Source organism: Salvelinus sp. IW2-2015, linkage group LG6.2 (assembly GCF_002910315.2).
Source record: "Salvelinus sp. IW2-2015 linkage group LG6.2, ASM291031v2, whole genome shotgun sequence".
NCBI lineage: Eukaryota > Metazoa > Chordata > Actinopteri > Salmoniformes > Salmonidae > Salvelinus > Salvelinus sp. IW2-2015.
Window position 1 is genome coordinate 930,877 of NC_036846.1, and position 16,222 is coordinate 947,098.

Consider the following 16,222-nt stretch of genomic DNA (forward strand, 5'->3'; position numbering starts at 1 on the left):
CCTGTGATAAAAGATGGACTTGTTGGCGAGGCTGGCTCAGACACATGCTACCTACCCTGCCATCTGGTTGTGTTCTGACTAATAACTCTCGCCTGACTACGCAGACGATCTGCTCTGTGGCTTTTTCGCAACTGAGAGCCCATTGTTCGATACGTCAATCTTTCTCCTGCGCTGATCCAGCAGCATGTTGGTTTTTAATCATCCTTACCGACAGGTTGAACCCATTTATTTATTCCTTTGGTGCCACTGACGGTGCAGTGCATACAAATACACTTATTGAAATAAATATGCATATGTATGCAGCATGGTTACATGCACACAATTCTATTGTAATGAATATGCACGTTCTACTTTTCCCAGGTATATAATTCCCACTAGACTGTTTCCCCAGCATCATACATTTTGCTTCTCACCCTAGATTTTTTACACACACACAGGGAGGACTACTAAATCACACACGCAAATGCAAACACACAAAATCATAAAAATAATTCTACAATATTAAAACCTCTTCTTAAAAGCACATAATACACATTACACACATTTTGGATTAATTTACACAGACTTTAATAGCTTTATTTACAGATGAATTCTTGACAGTTTTTTCTCTGTTGGCATTATTCAGTGGATGCCATATTTTTCAAACCTTTACATTTTTTTAACTTCCAGTCTCAATTTGCTTGAGTAACGTTATCGGTGAACAATGAGGTGAGCGTTTTCCGCTTTCTGTTTTCTTTGTTTTTAAAAATGGGAATCCAAATGTCTTCCTGTAGGAGGCAAGAACCAAATAAAAAAGGGGAAGGAAAGAGTGATGATTATGAATCATGAGGGGAGTGGGGCTACCTGCTGATGGAGTGGGCTGGGGAGGGGAGTTTGGGAAGTTAAAACTCTTAAGACAGGTGACATGATACGGATGTGGCTACTGCAAGGAAAAAATCAGTAATGTTTCCTAGCAAGTGCCAAAAGGGTGGAGATGGAGGAGATTAAGAAAATGGCTCTGTTCAAACAATCTAACATTGCTTCCTTACTTTCTTCAAGGTCATAGCTGATGTACAAGGATTGTATAGTTAAATAGGATGCCAGTGAAGAGTGTTTGGACAAAGCCAGCGAGTGAATGGGGTCCAGCATGCGCACAGAGGAAGGGCACTTGGTTCAAGTCATTTGATTGAGGTATGTGAAATGGAAGGGTATAGTGCCAATGTGAAGATGGCAGGAAAGCTGGAGCGTGGTACAGAGCAGAGACAATGGTGAGTATGACTAAGGGGAGAAGTGCCAGGAGGTTGAGAGTGGGTATTCAACAGGTGTGGAGGTGAGGGGTCAGAGGAACAGAGGAGGGCTTCAGATGGAGGGAGACTGAAGGAGAGGGTGTGTACGGAGGGGTCAGATGGGGTCGGGGGTGATTTGGGACCAGGGGGCCGTTGAGACTCAGTTACTGAGCAGTAGCTCTGTCGCAGTCTCCACGTCCCAGGATTTCGACGACAACGCCACTATTACTGCATTCTGTGGAGACGGGACAAACAGTAGAGAAGGAAGTTTATAAACACAGTCATAACTATGCTACAGTATTCAAACACAAAACAGATCCATTGGTGAACCATAATAAAATGTAAATGAGTTATGAAGGTATCGACCGCTGAGACAGCATTAGAGCTAGTCTCGTGGGGCCCACTCACTTTGTCAAAGCCCATGGCACAGAGTTTGTCTATTTTGCGGGTGTACTCTGGACTGGAGGAGGGGGCGCTGGCGTACACGTGAGACCAGAGTCTGGCCGTCTGTTTGAACATCTCTGGGTTCTGCTTATACTAAAGGGTGAGAACACACAACACTGGAGGTGGCAGTATACAAAACCTCACTACGCTACAATTTAGTAAAGCAATTGTAGACGAGAGCGCATGCTAAAACTACTTTATTAGCACTTATTGTGTGTTATTCTTATTTTTTTGCACAACCAAGTGTACAGTTGCTTTTCTACAACGGGTTATCAACCTATTCATCAGCTAGTATATCATCCCTCAACAAAAATATAGGCTAGTCCCGACGCATCTATGGTTACTAGCCAACCCGGCTGGCCGTTTATTCTATCGGTTAAGCTGCCAGAGACGCGACCCAGTCGTGAACTCTGTTCAATATCCCAGTCGTTGGTTCATAATTTTCCGTTGCCATGCTGGCCGGCAACGCTCTTATCCCTTGCTTGCTAGCTAGCCAACTACGGCTAACACAGTCACGTCAAACCCTGGAGCTAGAAAAATTATAGCTGCCTTCCATTTCGTTTCACCTGTTTTTCTATTGACATTTCTCTGTATACAGTGCATTCGGAAAGTATTCAGACCTGATGACTTTTTCCACATTTTGTTACAGCCTTATTCTAAAACGGATTAAATACATTTCAAAAATTTCCTCAATCTACACAATGCCCCATAATGACAAAGCAAAAACAGGTTTAGACATTTTTGCAAATGTATTAAAAATAAGTTTCCAAACACCTACTCATTCAAAGGTTTTTCTTTATTTTTTACTATTTCCTACATTGTAGAATAATAGTGAAGACATCTAAACTATGAACACATATGGAATCATGTAGTAACCAAAAAAGTGTTACATCAAAATACATTATTCAAAGTAGCCACCCTTTGCCTTGATGACAGCTTTGCACACTCTTGGCATTCTCTCAACCAGCTTCATGAGGTAGTCAGCTGGAATGCATTTCAATTAACAGGTGTGCCTTGTTAAAAGTTAATTTGTGGAATTGCTTGCCTTCTTAATACGTTTGAGCCAATCAGTTGTGTTGTGACAAGGTAGGGGTGGTATACAGAAGATAGCCCTATTTGGTAAAAGACCAAGTTCATATACTGGCAAGAATAGCTCAAATAAGCAAAGAGAAATGACAGTCCATCATTACTTTAAGACATGAAGGTCAGTCAATTCGGGAAATGTCAAGAATTGACACTGATTTATTTAGAATTCAAGGCACACTTAACCAGCATGGCTACCACAGCATTCTGCAGCGATACACCATCCCATCTGGTTTGCGCTTAGTGGGACTATCATTTGTTTTTCAACAGGACAATAACCCAAAACACACCTTCAGGCTGTGTAAGGGTTATTTGACCATATTTACCTGGCCTCCACAATCACACTCCATCAATCAGGCCTTTATGGTAGAGTGACCAGACGGAAGCTACCCCTCTGTAAAAGCCACATGACAGCCCGCTTGGAGTTTGCCAAAAAAGCACCTAAAGGACTCTGACCATGAAAAACAAGATTCTCTGATCTGATGAAACCAAGACTCAACTCCTTGGCCTGAATGCCAAGCATCACATCTGGAGGAAACCTGGCACCATCCCCACAGTGAAGCATGTTGGTGGCAGCATCATGCTGTGGGGATGCTTTTCAGCAGCAGGGACTGGGAGAGGGAGATTAGTCAGGATCGAGGGAAAGATGAACGGAGCAAAACATCCTTGATAAAAACCTGCTCCAGAGCGCTCAGGACCTCAGACTTGGGCGAAGGTTCACCTTCCAACAGGACAACGACCCAAAGCACAGAGCCAAGATAATGAAGGAGTGGTTTCAGGACAAGACTCTGAATGTCCTCCAGTGGCACAGACAGAGCCCGGACTTGAACATCTCTGGAGAGACCTGAAAATAGCTGTGCAGCACCGATCCCCATCCAACCTGACAGAGCTTGAGAGGATCTGCAGAGAAGAATGGGAGAAACCCCCCAAATACAGGTGTGCCAAGCTTGTAGCGTCATTGCCAAGAAGACTCAAGGCTGTAATCGCTGACAAAGGTGCTTCAACAAAAGGGTCTGAATACTTAAATAAAATGTGATATTTCATCATTTTATCAATTTTCAAAAAAATCTAAAAATCAGTTTTTTCTTTGTCATTATGGGCTAGTGTGTGTAGATTGAGGTGAAAAACAATTTAATACATTTTTATAATAAGGCTGAAAAAGTCAAGGGGTCTGAATACTTTCAGAATGCACTGTGAGAAATCAGCGTTTGAGGATTATGCTGATTCATGATTTTGACTGGCTGAGAAAAGATGTCTGTCTCGTCCTGACACTAATTCTCAATAGGACTGTGCAGATCGAATTTCAATATCAACACAATGTTGCAAATGTCGAGAGACAGACAGCAACATTTGCAACAAACCCCCCTTGTTGCAAACCAAATGTTAAGCTAGAAGCAAATAATGTCTAGATGCGTTTTACAGTGGAGATCAACTTAATGAATTGGCTGGCTGGGCAGATGGGACAGTGGATGAGCAGGGTTTTCTCAGATGGATCAGAACACACGATACCCATTTTTGCGTCATAGGCTTACCCGTGCTAAACATTTTTTTTTCTAGTATGGCTGGCTTAGAACGCGTCTCAACCAATCACAATGCTTGTTTTGACCAACCCATTGCAGAATAAAACAATGAGGAGACAGAGCAAGTCTTAAAAAAACACATGACAAAATCTACAAAGACATTCCAGGCATACTTATGCACGCTCTCTCTCTCCCACACATGCACACAGTGTTCCTCTCACTTGATTGGCCACCACAGCGTCCTGTGGGTCGTCTGGTTCTGCAGCTGCCAGTAAGGCCTGTAGTGACAGCAGCACTGTCCTCAGCGTCATAGCTGCCGCCCTGTCAGACACACGGAGGGTACACAGAGTAGTAAGACCTGGGATCAGCCTTAACCAAGACATGACAATGAAATAAATAATTGAATTTTAGAGTATTGAAATAAAGTGACTCACCACTGGTCTTTGAGGATGTCCAGACATATTGCACCTGTGACTGAGCTGATGTTGGGATGCCAAATCTTCGTGATAAATCGTACCTGGGGGGCCACGGGAAGCACATAAACAAGCAAATAAATTAGCAAGGACTTCACCCTGGCACAGGCCAATGTTGACAAAATCCACAACTGAATGTCAAACATCAGAATATGTTTGATACACACACACACCCACCTACCTTTGGTGGATTGAAGGGATATGTTTCTGGAATTTTTATTTCTAGTTGATATCTACCACCTGAAAACATTTTTGGGGAAAATATTTAAATCACAGCAAGAAATCTGTATCCTTTTGCATGACATGAACCACGCTCACTCGAGGTAAAAGTGCTCTGAATCCTATTGTGGTAAGTCAGGTAGTCTGCCTCAGCCCTCAAGTAAACCCCAGGCGAGTCTGTCCCAGGTAAAGCAGTCAGGTCTGTCTGAATAGACGACAATAACCTCCCCTGGGCCTCTCACCTTCATACGGTGTATCCGGTGGCCCTGCGATCTCCCCCTTCAGCTCTGTGAAGTTCTCATCCACCAGGTCCACTTTTATCTGGTTTTTACTCGTCTGTCAGAGAGAAGAGAGGTCATCAGTTAGTTCTGTCACAGAGCACGGGCCAGGGTGTACGGAAAGGAGGGGTCTCCGTCAGAGGGTACCTCATCCCAACTACCTCTCAACACAGACATTCTCACGGAAAAGTGAGAACTAATACTTTCACATGATCGGTCTCCTTGCACTTGAGTATGACAGATACCTTGATCACAAGCAACATTGGGACGTTTGAAAGTAGTGACTCGTGCTACAGATTCTGATACGATATCCAAGAGGGCCAAAAGCTACCGGTATCTTCTTGCATCGTGAAGTGTTCTAGCCTGTAGGGAAATTATTTTGCAAACAGTTATGAACATTTCTACATGCCGTGTCGCATTATTCAAGTGTGTTAACTTCTGTGCAGTATGAGTGGGGAGCTAACATGATGTATGCCAGACTCCCAGTGCAGCCTAGCAATGCGTAAGTGGACCAGGCACGGTGCGCTATAATAAGTGGTCGGCTGCGCTGATAGACAGGCTTGATCCGTGAGACACATTTGACAGAAGTACCGAAAGTAAAAAATAAAATTTTGAACCGAAACATTTTTTTTATTTTTTATTTCATAGTATCAAAAAACTACCCAAGTTTCAGTATACCRTGCAACACTATTAAGCTGTGGAACCCAGAACTGTGTGTGATCACTCGGTTACAGGTACACCATTCTGCCAAGGACACCCAAACCAGTAGACACCGCAAAGCCCAAGCAGCCTAACCCTCTCTGGAAGTTGCTGTAACCCTGCTTGGGATATTTACACTGTATTGGCTATTGGATGAGACGCAGGGTCCGTTCTAGCTTGGTATGTCAGGGTGGGCAACTGGAAATGTGGAATAAATGCATTTAGGTTATAGTTTATCAAGACGCCTGAATACGCCACACCAACAGCCTGATAATCAATTGGCTGTTTAAAATGAATTTCCTGCAATTTCACGTTGTAATGGTCAATAGATGTGATGGCATGTTTAATATATGCAAATACAATTGACCCTATCACAGAATAAAATCATGTAAGGTGTTCTAGCTAATCAAATCAACATTTATTTATGTTCCAGCGTAGTGTAAGCCACACAATACAATGAAATGCCTACTCGCAACTAAAGCTCTCCTTGCAAACAGTGCAATCATTCAGCTATATGTATTTGTGTTTACATTAGGCTATAGCATGTGGTCATAGCCCTATAAGGCTATACTGCAAATTGTTGTTTGTTCCTGAACAAGCCGAATGGCAGAKCTATCCTTCAACACCACAAGTGGAGTATGACTCTGGGGGTATGGTCCCTTCTCCTCCACCTCTGGGACACTACTCCGCACCAAGTGGGGCCGCGTCCCCAACAACGCAGCGTGGGACTTATTCTTCTACATCGGGAGTACCAGGGAGTTGCAGTGCATTGGACACGGCTGCATACGTCATAGGGAGTAGTTTCGCCCGTATTGAACAGAATATTATGCAACAGAAGACCAGGTCCCAGGGTTCATCCTGTCAGGGGAGCCCTCTCCAACAGGTTGCAGTAGAGAACGTCGGACAGTCATATGAAGGACGGCAGCAGGAATGTGTCTCTTCGGCTCCGGCACCGTTGCCAGGTGTGACTGTGACCATCGGGTGTGACTATATTGCTTCTCCGGTCCTGGCACCGTTGTCGGGCACGGCTGCGGCTGAGACCGGGCAGGGACACGTCATGTCCTCGCCCCCCGCCGATCCTCAGGAGTTGTCTGCAAAACAGTGACTGAGCCCACAACAGATGTCATTCCCGATTCCCCCCTCCACCATTGTGGAGTCTGGGGGACACCCTCTCCTATGTGATTGCAGCAGCATTGCCACACGGTAGTGAGCCTGTCGCTGGCTGGACCCTATTCCTCACTGCCGCCAGATCATCACCAGTCAAAGCTACACGGCGAGCCTGTCTGTCCATCCGACACTCTGTCCCTGCAGTAGGGGACCCTCCAGCAGCACCGGACCGGTCTGCTGCTACCTCCGATGAGCGGTCCAGGCATGACCTGTGCCCATGGGGGGGACACAGCCACACTGGTGTCACCAGCTACTGATAGTACAGCTTTACCTGACACAGAACCAGCCCTGGGTCCCCAGCGTGCACCACCTGACCCAGCTCCAGTCCTGGTCCTGCTGGACTCAACCCTCAACTGTGGGGGACACAACAGACCTCATTGGGGCCGACCACCCAGACTTCACCACCCAGTGTCCTGTCCCAGGGGCACTACCTATTCCTGCTCCTGGGGTCTGAGCTGATCCACCATCTGCCTTGGATTCACCATTATTGGCCTGAACTCTGGGTCTACCGTTGGGACCTTCTCTGGGGCTTGCCCTGGGTCCACCTCTGGTTCGTGCACTGGGGCACAGCCCGCCTCTGTGGAGGAACCGCTGCCGCGCCTGCTCTCCGCTGCCGAGGCCTGGCCTGCCTCAGTTGGGGAGCCGCTGAGCCTGCTCACCTCCCGGGCCATGGACACAGGGGACATCCTGGCCCGCCTCTGTGGGGCCCTGCTTATTAAGGGGCTCCGTGCCTTTCAATGTGACACAGTCATAGGATGCCGCCTTTCCAACAAGTCAGTTCATCAAATGTCTTCCCTGCTTTAGCTGCCCCGGTCAACTGTACGTGCTGTTATTGTGAAGTGGAAACGTCTTGGAGCAACAACGGCTCAGCCGCGAAGTGGTAGGCCACACAAGCTCACAGAACGGAACCGCCGAGTGTTGAAGCGCGTAAAAATTGTCTGTCCTCAGTTGCAACACTCACTACAGAGTTCCAAACCTGCCTCTGGAAACAACGTCAGCACAACAACTGTTCGTTGGGAGCTTCATGAAATGGGTTTCTATGGCTGAGCAGCCACACACAGGGCTAAGATCACTGTGCGCAATACCAAGTTTCAGCTGTTGTGGTGTAAAGCTCGCCGCCATTGGACTTTGGAGCAGTGGAAATGCATTCTCTGGAGTGATGAATAACGCTTCACCATCTGGCAGTCTGACGGACAAATCTGGGTTTGGCGGATGCTAGGTGAGCGCTACATGCCCGAATGCATAGTGCCAACTGTAAAGTTTGGTGGAGGAGGAATAATGGTCTGGGGATGTTGTTCATGGTTCAGGGTAGACCCCTTAGTTCCAGGGAAGGGAAATCTTAACGGTACAGCATACAATTACATTCTAGATGATCCTGTGCTTCCAACTTTGGGGCAACAGTTTGGGGAAGGCCCTTTCCTGTGTCAGCATGACAATGCCCGTGTGCACAAAGCAAAGTCCATACAGAAATGGTTTGTTGAGATCGGTGTGGAAGAACTTGACTAGCCTGCACAAAGCCCTGATCTCAACCCCATCGAACACCTTGGCGATGAATTGGAACACCGACTGCAAGCCAGGCCTAATCGTCCAATATCAGTGCCCAACCACACTAAYGCTCGTGTCTGAATGAAAGCATGTCCCTGCAGCAATGCTCCAACATCTAGTGGAAATCCTTCCCAGAAGAGTGGAGGCTGTTATAGCAGCAAAGGGGGGGACCAACTCCAAATGAATGCACATGATTTTGGAATGAGATGTCCCCCGATTAGGTGTCCACATACTTTTGGTCATGTAGTGTACATCCCATGTTCATCTTCCTCAGTGTGTTTATAATAAAGTTCCCGTGTGGGCGTTAACTCTTGGGCTGCGTTATTCCCCTCTAACCAGGGGTGGTGTCACTGATTCACATCCATAGAGCCGGGTAAAATACGTAGAGCCGGGTCACACTCTTTCACTGGTGCCGTCCTTTCAGCACCAACCGCTTCAAATAAACACTACGCCTAATAGTCCTACTCATCACTTATTATTACAAACAGGTCATCACTTCACACCATGGTGCTCGTTTAGTAAAGTTAGACAAAAGCTTAATCAATGTCTCGCAAGATCAACGACTAATTAGCATTTTACATAACAGAACCGACTACAATAGCATATCAGGCCTAGAACATTACTGTTACACCAAAAACACCTCATTTCTAATGAGATTTTACGATGGTTAGCTGAAGCAGCGTAGTCCATTTTTCTGGTGTGCGCCAAAACTCAACCGAGCGCGCCACTAGGCGGTACACATGCTTCGACTGAAACAAAATGCAAGAAAACGCATCTGCTCTAATCTGCTCACGAAACAGTAATTCAAGAGCATCTAAATGCATATTCCCATGAGATCAGTCAAATGGATTTGCACGCAGACGCAGTTGACGTGTCACCAGTAAAACGTGAAGAATTATCATTCGCGATTGACAGTGACGGCCTATTTTGAAATTAGGTAGCCTATGCCTAACCTGGTATTGGAGGGTATTAAAAATAGAAAACATGAGACAATCTATGTGTGGGTATAGGCAATTTGCAATTGGAGGATGCATTTTCTTTAATGATAGGCTATTCAATAGGTTACATCTGTCGGTACAAAAGGAAAGAACGTCATAAACAAAAATTGCGCTCCATCACCTAAATAAGATCGCACTACACTACTGGGTTTGCGGCAGTGGAGGCTGCCGAGGGTAGGATGGCTCATGATAATGGCTGGAACAGAGCGAATGGGAATGGCATCAAACACATGGAAACCATATGTTTGCATTTGATACCATTCCACTCATTCTGCTCCAGCCGTTACCACAAGCCCATTCTACCCAATTAAGGAGTCACCAACCTCCTTTGGTTTGTGACTATGAACTTCCATTGTCTCCGATTCAGTTTGCAGTCATTCGGTTAACAGATTTTTTTTGTCATTCTGTTACCGATTTGGTAACAGAATAATGCATTTGAATTACTTCATAAATCATGAACCACATTTGTATCAGTAAAAACAAACTAATTGGTAGGTCTACCTTTACTTGTTATTTCTGTGAAGTTTCATTATCCTCCCTCCTCATGAGGGAGAGAAACTAGAAAATAACTTAAAGATGTGGGTTTTTGACAACAGAATGACAAGACACCAGGCAATATTTCTTAACTTATAGAAGGCAAATAATTTCTGCAAAACTAAATATAAATGTTGATATTAGTTGGGTGTTAGGTGACCCAACAAACAATGGACGCAATGCAATAATTCTACAAAATACTGCAGTAAAAAAATCTGTTTTCACTAAAGGTGTGTTTGTAAATTCAATCTGGAGTGCCAGAGTGCGCTCTGGGCGTTTGTATATTCAGTGCGTTGTCAGATTTTCCGTTCGTAAAGTCAGAGCATTTCGCTCTAGGACAGTTCAGAGCGCACACTGAACGCTCTGGCCGAGGAGTGGGGTTGATCCGAGCGTTCTGACCTCACAACGGCAGTCAAGCATCCAAGCTAACCGGCTAACGTTCGCTAGCTACTTCCAGACATAAACAAGAGAACACCTCACTGACCGTTTTACTTGCCCTAGCAGAGCTGTTTTTATGTTATCCAGAGCATTGACGACTGTAAGTGTGCTGCTGGCAGCAATTTAATTGAGCTTTTTTGGTGACGTTTACTGACACCGGCCATATTCAACAGCTGTTAAACGTTTGTAAATTCATCAGCTATTCTGCGCTCTGGCACACTCAGACAAGAGTGCTCTGAAATCGGAGTAGATAGCCAGWGCAAATTTACGAACGCACCCAAAATGTAAATTATGTGGTCTTCAAAATACATAAATCATTTGAAAACAATGTGGCAGTAAAAATCCCAATACTGTGCCAAGAACATTCAAATCTGTGGGCCAACCCTTTTAGTGAAACTCTACAAATCGTTGTGTTTATAATTGCGATGGGTATTCCTCAACCTAGAGTAAGATCGATGTGACATTGTATTGCCAAGAGCTATGGGAAAATCCTGAGGGTGTTTCACGGTCAACGGACGTCTTGACTGAACTACACTGAACAAAATATACACGCAATATGTAAAGTGCTGGTCCCATGTTTCATGAGCTGAAATAAAATATCCCAGAGATTTTCCATACACACAAAAAGCTTTTCTCTCAAATTGTGCACAATTTGTTTACATCCCTGTTAGTAAGCATTTCTCCTTTGCCAAGATAATCCATCCACCTGACAGGTTTGGTATATCAAGAACATGATTAAACAGCATGATCATTACTCAGGTGCACTTTGTGCTGGTGACAAAAGTAAATTCTAAATTGTGCAGTTTTGTCACATAACACAATGCCACAGACGTCTCAAGTTTTGTAGGGAGCATGCTGACTGCAGGAATGTCCACCAGAGCTGTTGACAAATAATTTATGTTAATTTCTCTACCATAAGCCACCTCTAACGCCTCTGTTGCATGTTGCGTTAATATTTTTGTTGAGTATAATGTAAAACTTTTTTTCTTCTATCATTCAGATGTTTTCAGAGACATGGGGGAAAACAGCAGGTTACAAAGTAGAGCTTCGCATCTACATTTTGATGTATGGGTTGTGAGGGATTGGTCCAAAATCACATTTCGCCACCCCCATTTCTATGACTAGTGCTAGCTGTGTGGGGAGTGCCTTACGCCGTTCGCTGAGACAACGAGCCAGAAGAGCGGCAGCACTGCGCGTCATTGGCTGTATTGTGCCAGTGGCAAATTTTGTGATTAATGGTTTTATTCTTTCAAGTAAAAACTACCAGAATTCAGTGGCTACAGCCTACAATCAATAAAAACATAGCTAAATACCAGTGAATTGAAAATATGTCCCATCTTGTCTTTTGTGCAGCTGGTTCTTGCATGATGCTCACTCTGTTCTGTGCTTAGGCTAACTATTTGCTGCAGTTTATCCTCCCATCACCAGAGTAACTCATCAACACCAAAAATAACATTACAATGTAACCCAACTCGGATGTAGGCCTACCGTAGAAGTAAACTATGTTATCCAACTAGGAACCTTCTTTGTTACAGTTCAGACTTAGGTGAGAAGTGTTCATCTGTGTTAGGCTGTGTGTGTGTGTGTGTGTGTGTGTGGGGGGGGGGGRRGRGGGGTGTATTAAGTATCTAATTTGCAAAAAGTAGTATAATAAGTGGTATTCTAATTTCATAAATTGGTTAAAATTGTTACAAACTCTGTTTTGCATAAAACTACATTATTGTAATTATGTATTCCGTACTGCCACATTTACATAGTATAGCATTTGAACTGAAAAGACGTCATAACAATATAACCACCCTATCTTGAGATATTGGACAAAACATGTTGAATTTAAGAATCCAGACAGGTGATTTGATGCCTTTATCGACTAGGGATTAACATGGACCTGTCCGGGACCTTTTTCAATAACTTGAAAATAAGATGTATGGTAAATCCTATCCTCATGAAATAAAGTGTTCTGTGTTTCTGGGAGAAGCATCTATAACATGGAATGCAAAGTATAACACCTGAACCAAACCATGTATTTCTAATATTTGATGATGATTTCTCTTCAACCTAGCCTGCAACAGGACAGGTAGAAAATGTCACATTAACGTTAGCTTTCGAACCCTCTGCGGCAGAAGTTACACCCTGGTGGTAACCAATTATGTATATAACAATCATTGGTGGTAACATATCGTTAGCGGTGTGTGGCAAATATACTTTTTAGCTAGCTTGTTGGCTAAATAACCAGATATCTAACGTCTTCAACTCTAATCATATCAAGCCAGGGTGAGCGTATTTGCGTGGCTTATTTCACTACCCCTGGCCTAACTAGGTTGCTACCTTCGCTAGAAACACTATCTGTATAGTAGTAGCTGGCATCCAGGCAGGGGGTTTCCTGTAGGCTAGCAGCCATAACTAACGATAACGTAGTTAGCAAAAAGCCAGTCACATTTTCCTTCATTGGCCTTCGCTTGCAAGCCAGCTAGCGCCTTGTCCTTCGCTTTTGTTAACAGCTGGTACCGCTATCTAGCTGTTAGCTAACAAAACACTACTTTCCAACAACAGGCAATCATGTTTGACACAAACTCTGCTAACGTTGCTAGCTACCTAGCGTTGCATTCACGGTCGATTGAAGAAAATAAATAACCCACCTCCTCGCTTTTGAGAACCTCTTTAAATTCCCGTTTTATCCTTTGAACCGCGATGTTGGCCATGATTTCGCCGTGTTTCTGTAGGAAGGGAACACGATCCTCTCGGTCACAGGCCTTACTTGGCTTCAGCCCTCCTACTTAGCTAGCTAACCCAGCGAATTCGCAGTCCCCCTCGCACTTTCGTTCTCTGCCTCTGTCACTTTTGGATCGGAGCAATAATAACAGCTGCAAGGTACAGCTAGCTACGGCCACTAATTGCTAAGTTCTACGGGAACGTGACCGAGCCCGGATGTCATCAAATATAAYGCTAGTTACAAAAGAGCCGAGGGACTGTATTTTCTCGCAATATTGCCACTATGTACGCAGTGGACAGAAGGTGGTCCTGGAAACATTTTAATACCAACTACATGCACGCTGAAATGCGGGTCATGTGATTTCTACAACATTGGTACCCTCCCTGTCATTATTACATTTTAGAGAGGCTTCTTATGTCTGCAATAACTGGTAGACGTACTGGCATGAGTGGATAATGAAAAACAGGCATACATTTGCTTGATTATGTTGTCCAAGGTAAACGTTCATTGATCATTAATAAATAATGACAATGTACATTATATTTATTGTTACCTGGACCTCACTTCTTATCATCAATGATGCAACATTCAGAACCTACCTATAGAAAAGTATGTATCTGGGACACKTATAAATAAGGTTCACTGTATACCTCCATAAACCCTGGGGTGTATTCATTACGCCAATTCTGTTGCAAAAGTTTGTTGCAATTGCAAAAGTTTTATAACAGAAACCGTTTACTCCAATGAAAAACGTTTTACAACGAAAATGAGAGTTTCTATTGGACAAATTCAGGTAGGGCCCTCACAGTTTCATTCCGTTTGCTCTGTTTGCTTACGTTTGGTTCTTAAACGTAGACGGGTTCCGTTGCAAGATGTAATGAATACACCCCAGTCTTGATCATGATGGATGAGAACAAGGTCAAAGGTTATTCTATTAATCTGTCATAACAAAGCATTTCCTAATTTGTATTTGTGGTCTTTCACTGCCTATAACTAGAAAAACTGTTTCATGTGGAGATGACACATCATTACATGACAACTCAAGATGACGTATCATATGTCAGTCATTTTGCATATTACTGAAGTTACAAACTAGACTCTGTGGTGAAACAATGGTACTAATGCATCCTCTACTCTGGGGGTTTCCAAACTTTTTATTAAAAAAATTCAGGACCCCACCATGTAAGAAAATGTGATGTAATCAACAGCCAATGTTTACTTTTTTAATTGGGCCTATAACAGTCTATTACAAATCAGTCTGAGACATTTCTTTTCAACCAGGGTTTGCCCAGTGGGAGGGTTTATGTTAGCCAGCAATTGCAAAGGCAAAAAAAATAAAAAATAAGGAAAAGCAGATCATTAAAACTGTTGCAGGCCAAAATCAAAGCCTGCAAATCAAATCAAATCAAATGTATTTATATAGCCCTTCGTACATCAGCTGATATCTCAAAGTGCTGTACAGAAACCCAGCCTAAAACCCCAAACAGCAAGCAATGCAGGTGTAGAAGCACGGTGGCTAGGAAAAACTCCCTAGAAAGGCCAAAACCTAGGAAGAAACCTAGAGAGGAACCAGGCTATGAGGGGTGGCCAGTCCTCTTCTGGCTGTGCCGGGTGGAGATTATAACAGAACATGGCCTTAATCTTGATGGTTGTAAGGTCGTCTCAAATAAAACTGTGAAGGACTCGGCGTTACTTCGGACCCTGATCTCTCTTTTGACGAACATATCAAGACTGTTTCAAGGACAGCTTTTTTTCCATCTACGTAACATTGCAAAAATCTGACATTTTCTGTCCAAAAATGATGCAGAAAAATGTTCCATGCTTTTGTTACTTCTAGGTTTAGACTACTGCAATGCTCTACTTTCCGGCTACCCGGATAAAGCACTAAATAAACTTCAGTTAGTGCTAAATACGGCTGCTAGAATCCTGACAAGAACCAAAAAATTTGATCATATTACTCCAGTGCTAGCCTCCCTACACTGGCTTCCTGTTAAGGCAAGGGCTGATTTCAAGGTTTTACTGTTAACCTACAAAGCGTTACATGTGCTTGCTCCTACCTATCTTCCTACCTATGTACGGCAGGAGTTGGTCCTGCCGTACATACCTACACGTACGCTACGGTCAACAGACGCAGGCCTCCTAATTGTCCCTAGAATTTCTAAGCAAACAGCTGGAGGCAGGGCTTTCTCCTATAGATCTCAATTTTATATGGAATGGTCTACCTACCCATGTGAGAGATGCAGACTCGGTCTCAACCTTTAAGTCTTTATTGAAGACTCATTCTCTTCAGTAGGTCCTATGATTGAGTGTAGTCTGGCCTAGGAGTGTGAAGGTGAATGGAAAGGCTCTGGAGCAACGAACCTCCCTTGCTGTCTCTGCCTGGCCGGTTCCCCTCTCTCCACTGGGATTCTCTCCTCTAACCCTATTACAGGGGCTGAGTCACTGGTTTACTGGTGCTCTTTCATGCCGTCCCTAGGAGGGTGCGTCACTTGAGTGGGTTGAGTCACTGACGTGTTCTTCCTGTCTGGGTTGGCGTCCCCCCTTGGGTTGTGCCGTGGCGGAGATCTTTGTGGGCTATACTCGGCCTTGTCTCAGGATGGTAAGTTGGTGTTGAAGATATCCCTCTAGTGGTGTGGGGGCTGTGCCTTGGCAAAGTGGGTGGGGTTATATCCTTCCTGTTTGGCCCTGTCCGGGGGTATCATCGGATGGGGCCACAGTGTCTCCTGACCCCTCCTGTCTCAGCCTTCAGTATTTATGCTGCATTAGTTTATGTGTCGCGGGGCTAGGGTCAGTCTGTTTATATCTGGAGTACTTTCTGTCTTATCCGGTGTTCTGTGTGAATTTTT

The 16,222-nt window shown here is 44.2% G+C and overlaps 1 protein-coding gene across 1 annotated transcript; it reads right to left on the bottom strand.

Moving 5' to 3' along the window:
* Positions 1-854: 854 nt before the first annotated feature.
* On the bottom strand, positions 855-13,706 carry LOC111965617 (ubiquitin-conjugating enzyme E2 K). Its single transcript, XM_023989771.2, has 7 exons — positions 13,303-13,706; positions 5,247-5,340; positions 4,967-5,025; positions 4,747-4,829; positions 4,534-4,633; positions 1,674-1,802; positions 855-1,500 (listed from the first exon to the last, which is right to left on the bottom strand). Exons 1-7 carry the CDS (start codon positions 13,363-13,365, stop codon positions 1,426-1,428), a joined length of 603 nt encoding a protein of 200 aa, XP_023845539.1. The 5' UTR covers positions 13,366-13,706; the 3' UTR covers positions 855-1,425.
* Positions 13,707-16,222: the final 2,516 nt, after the last annotated feature.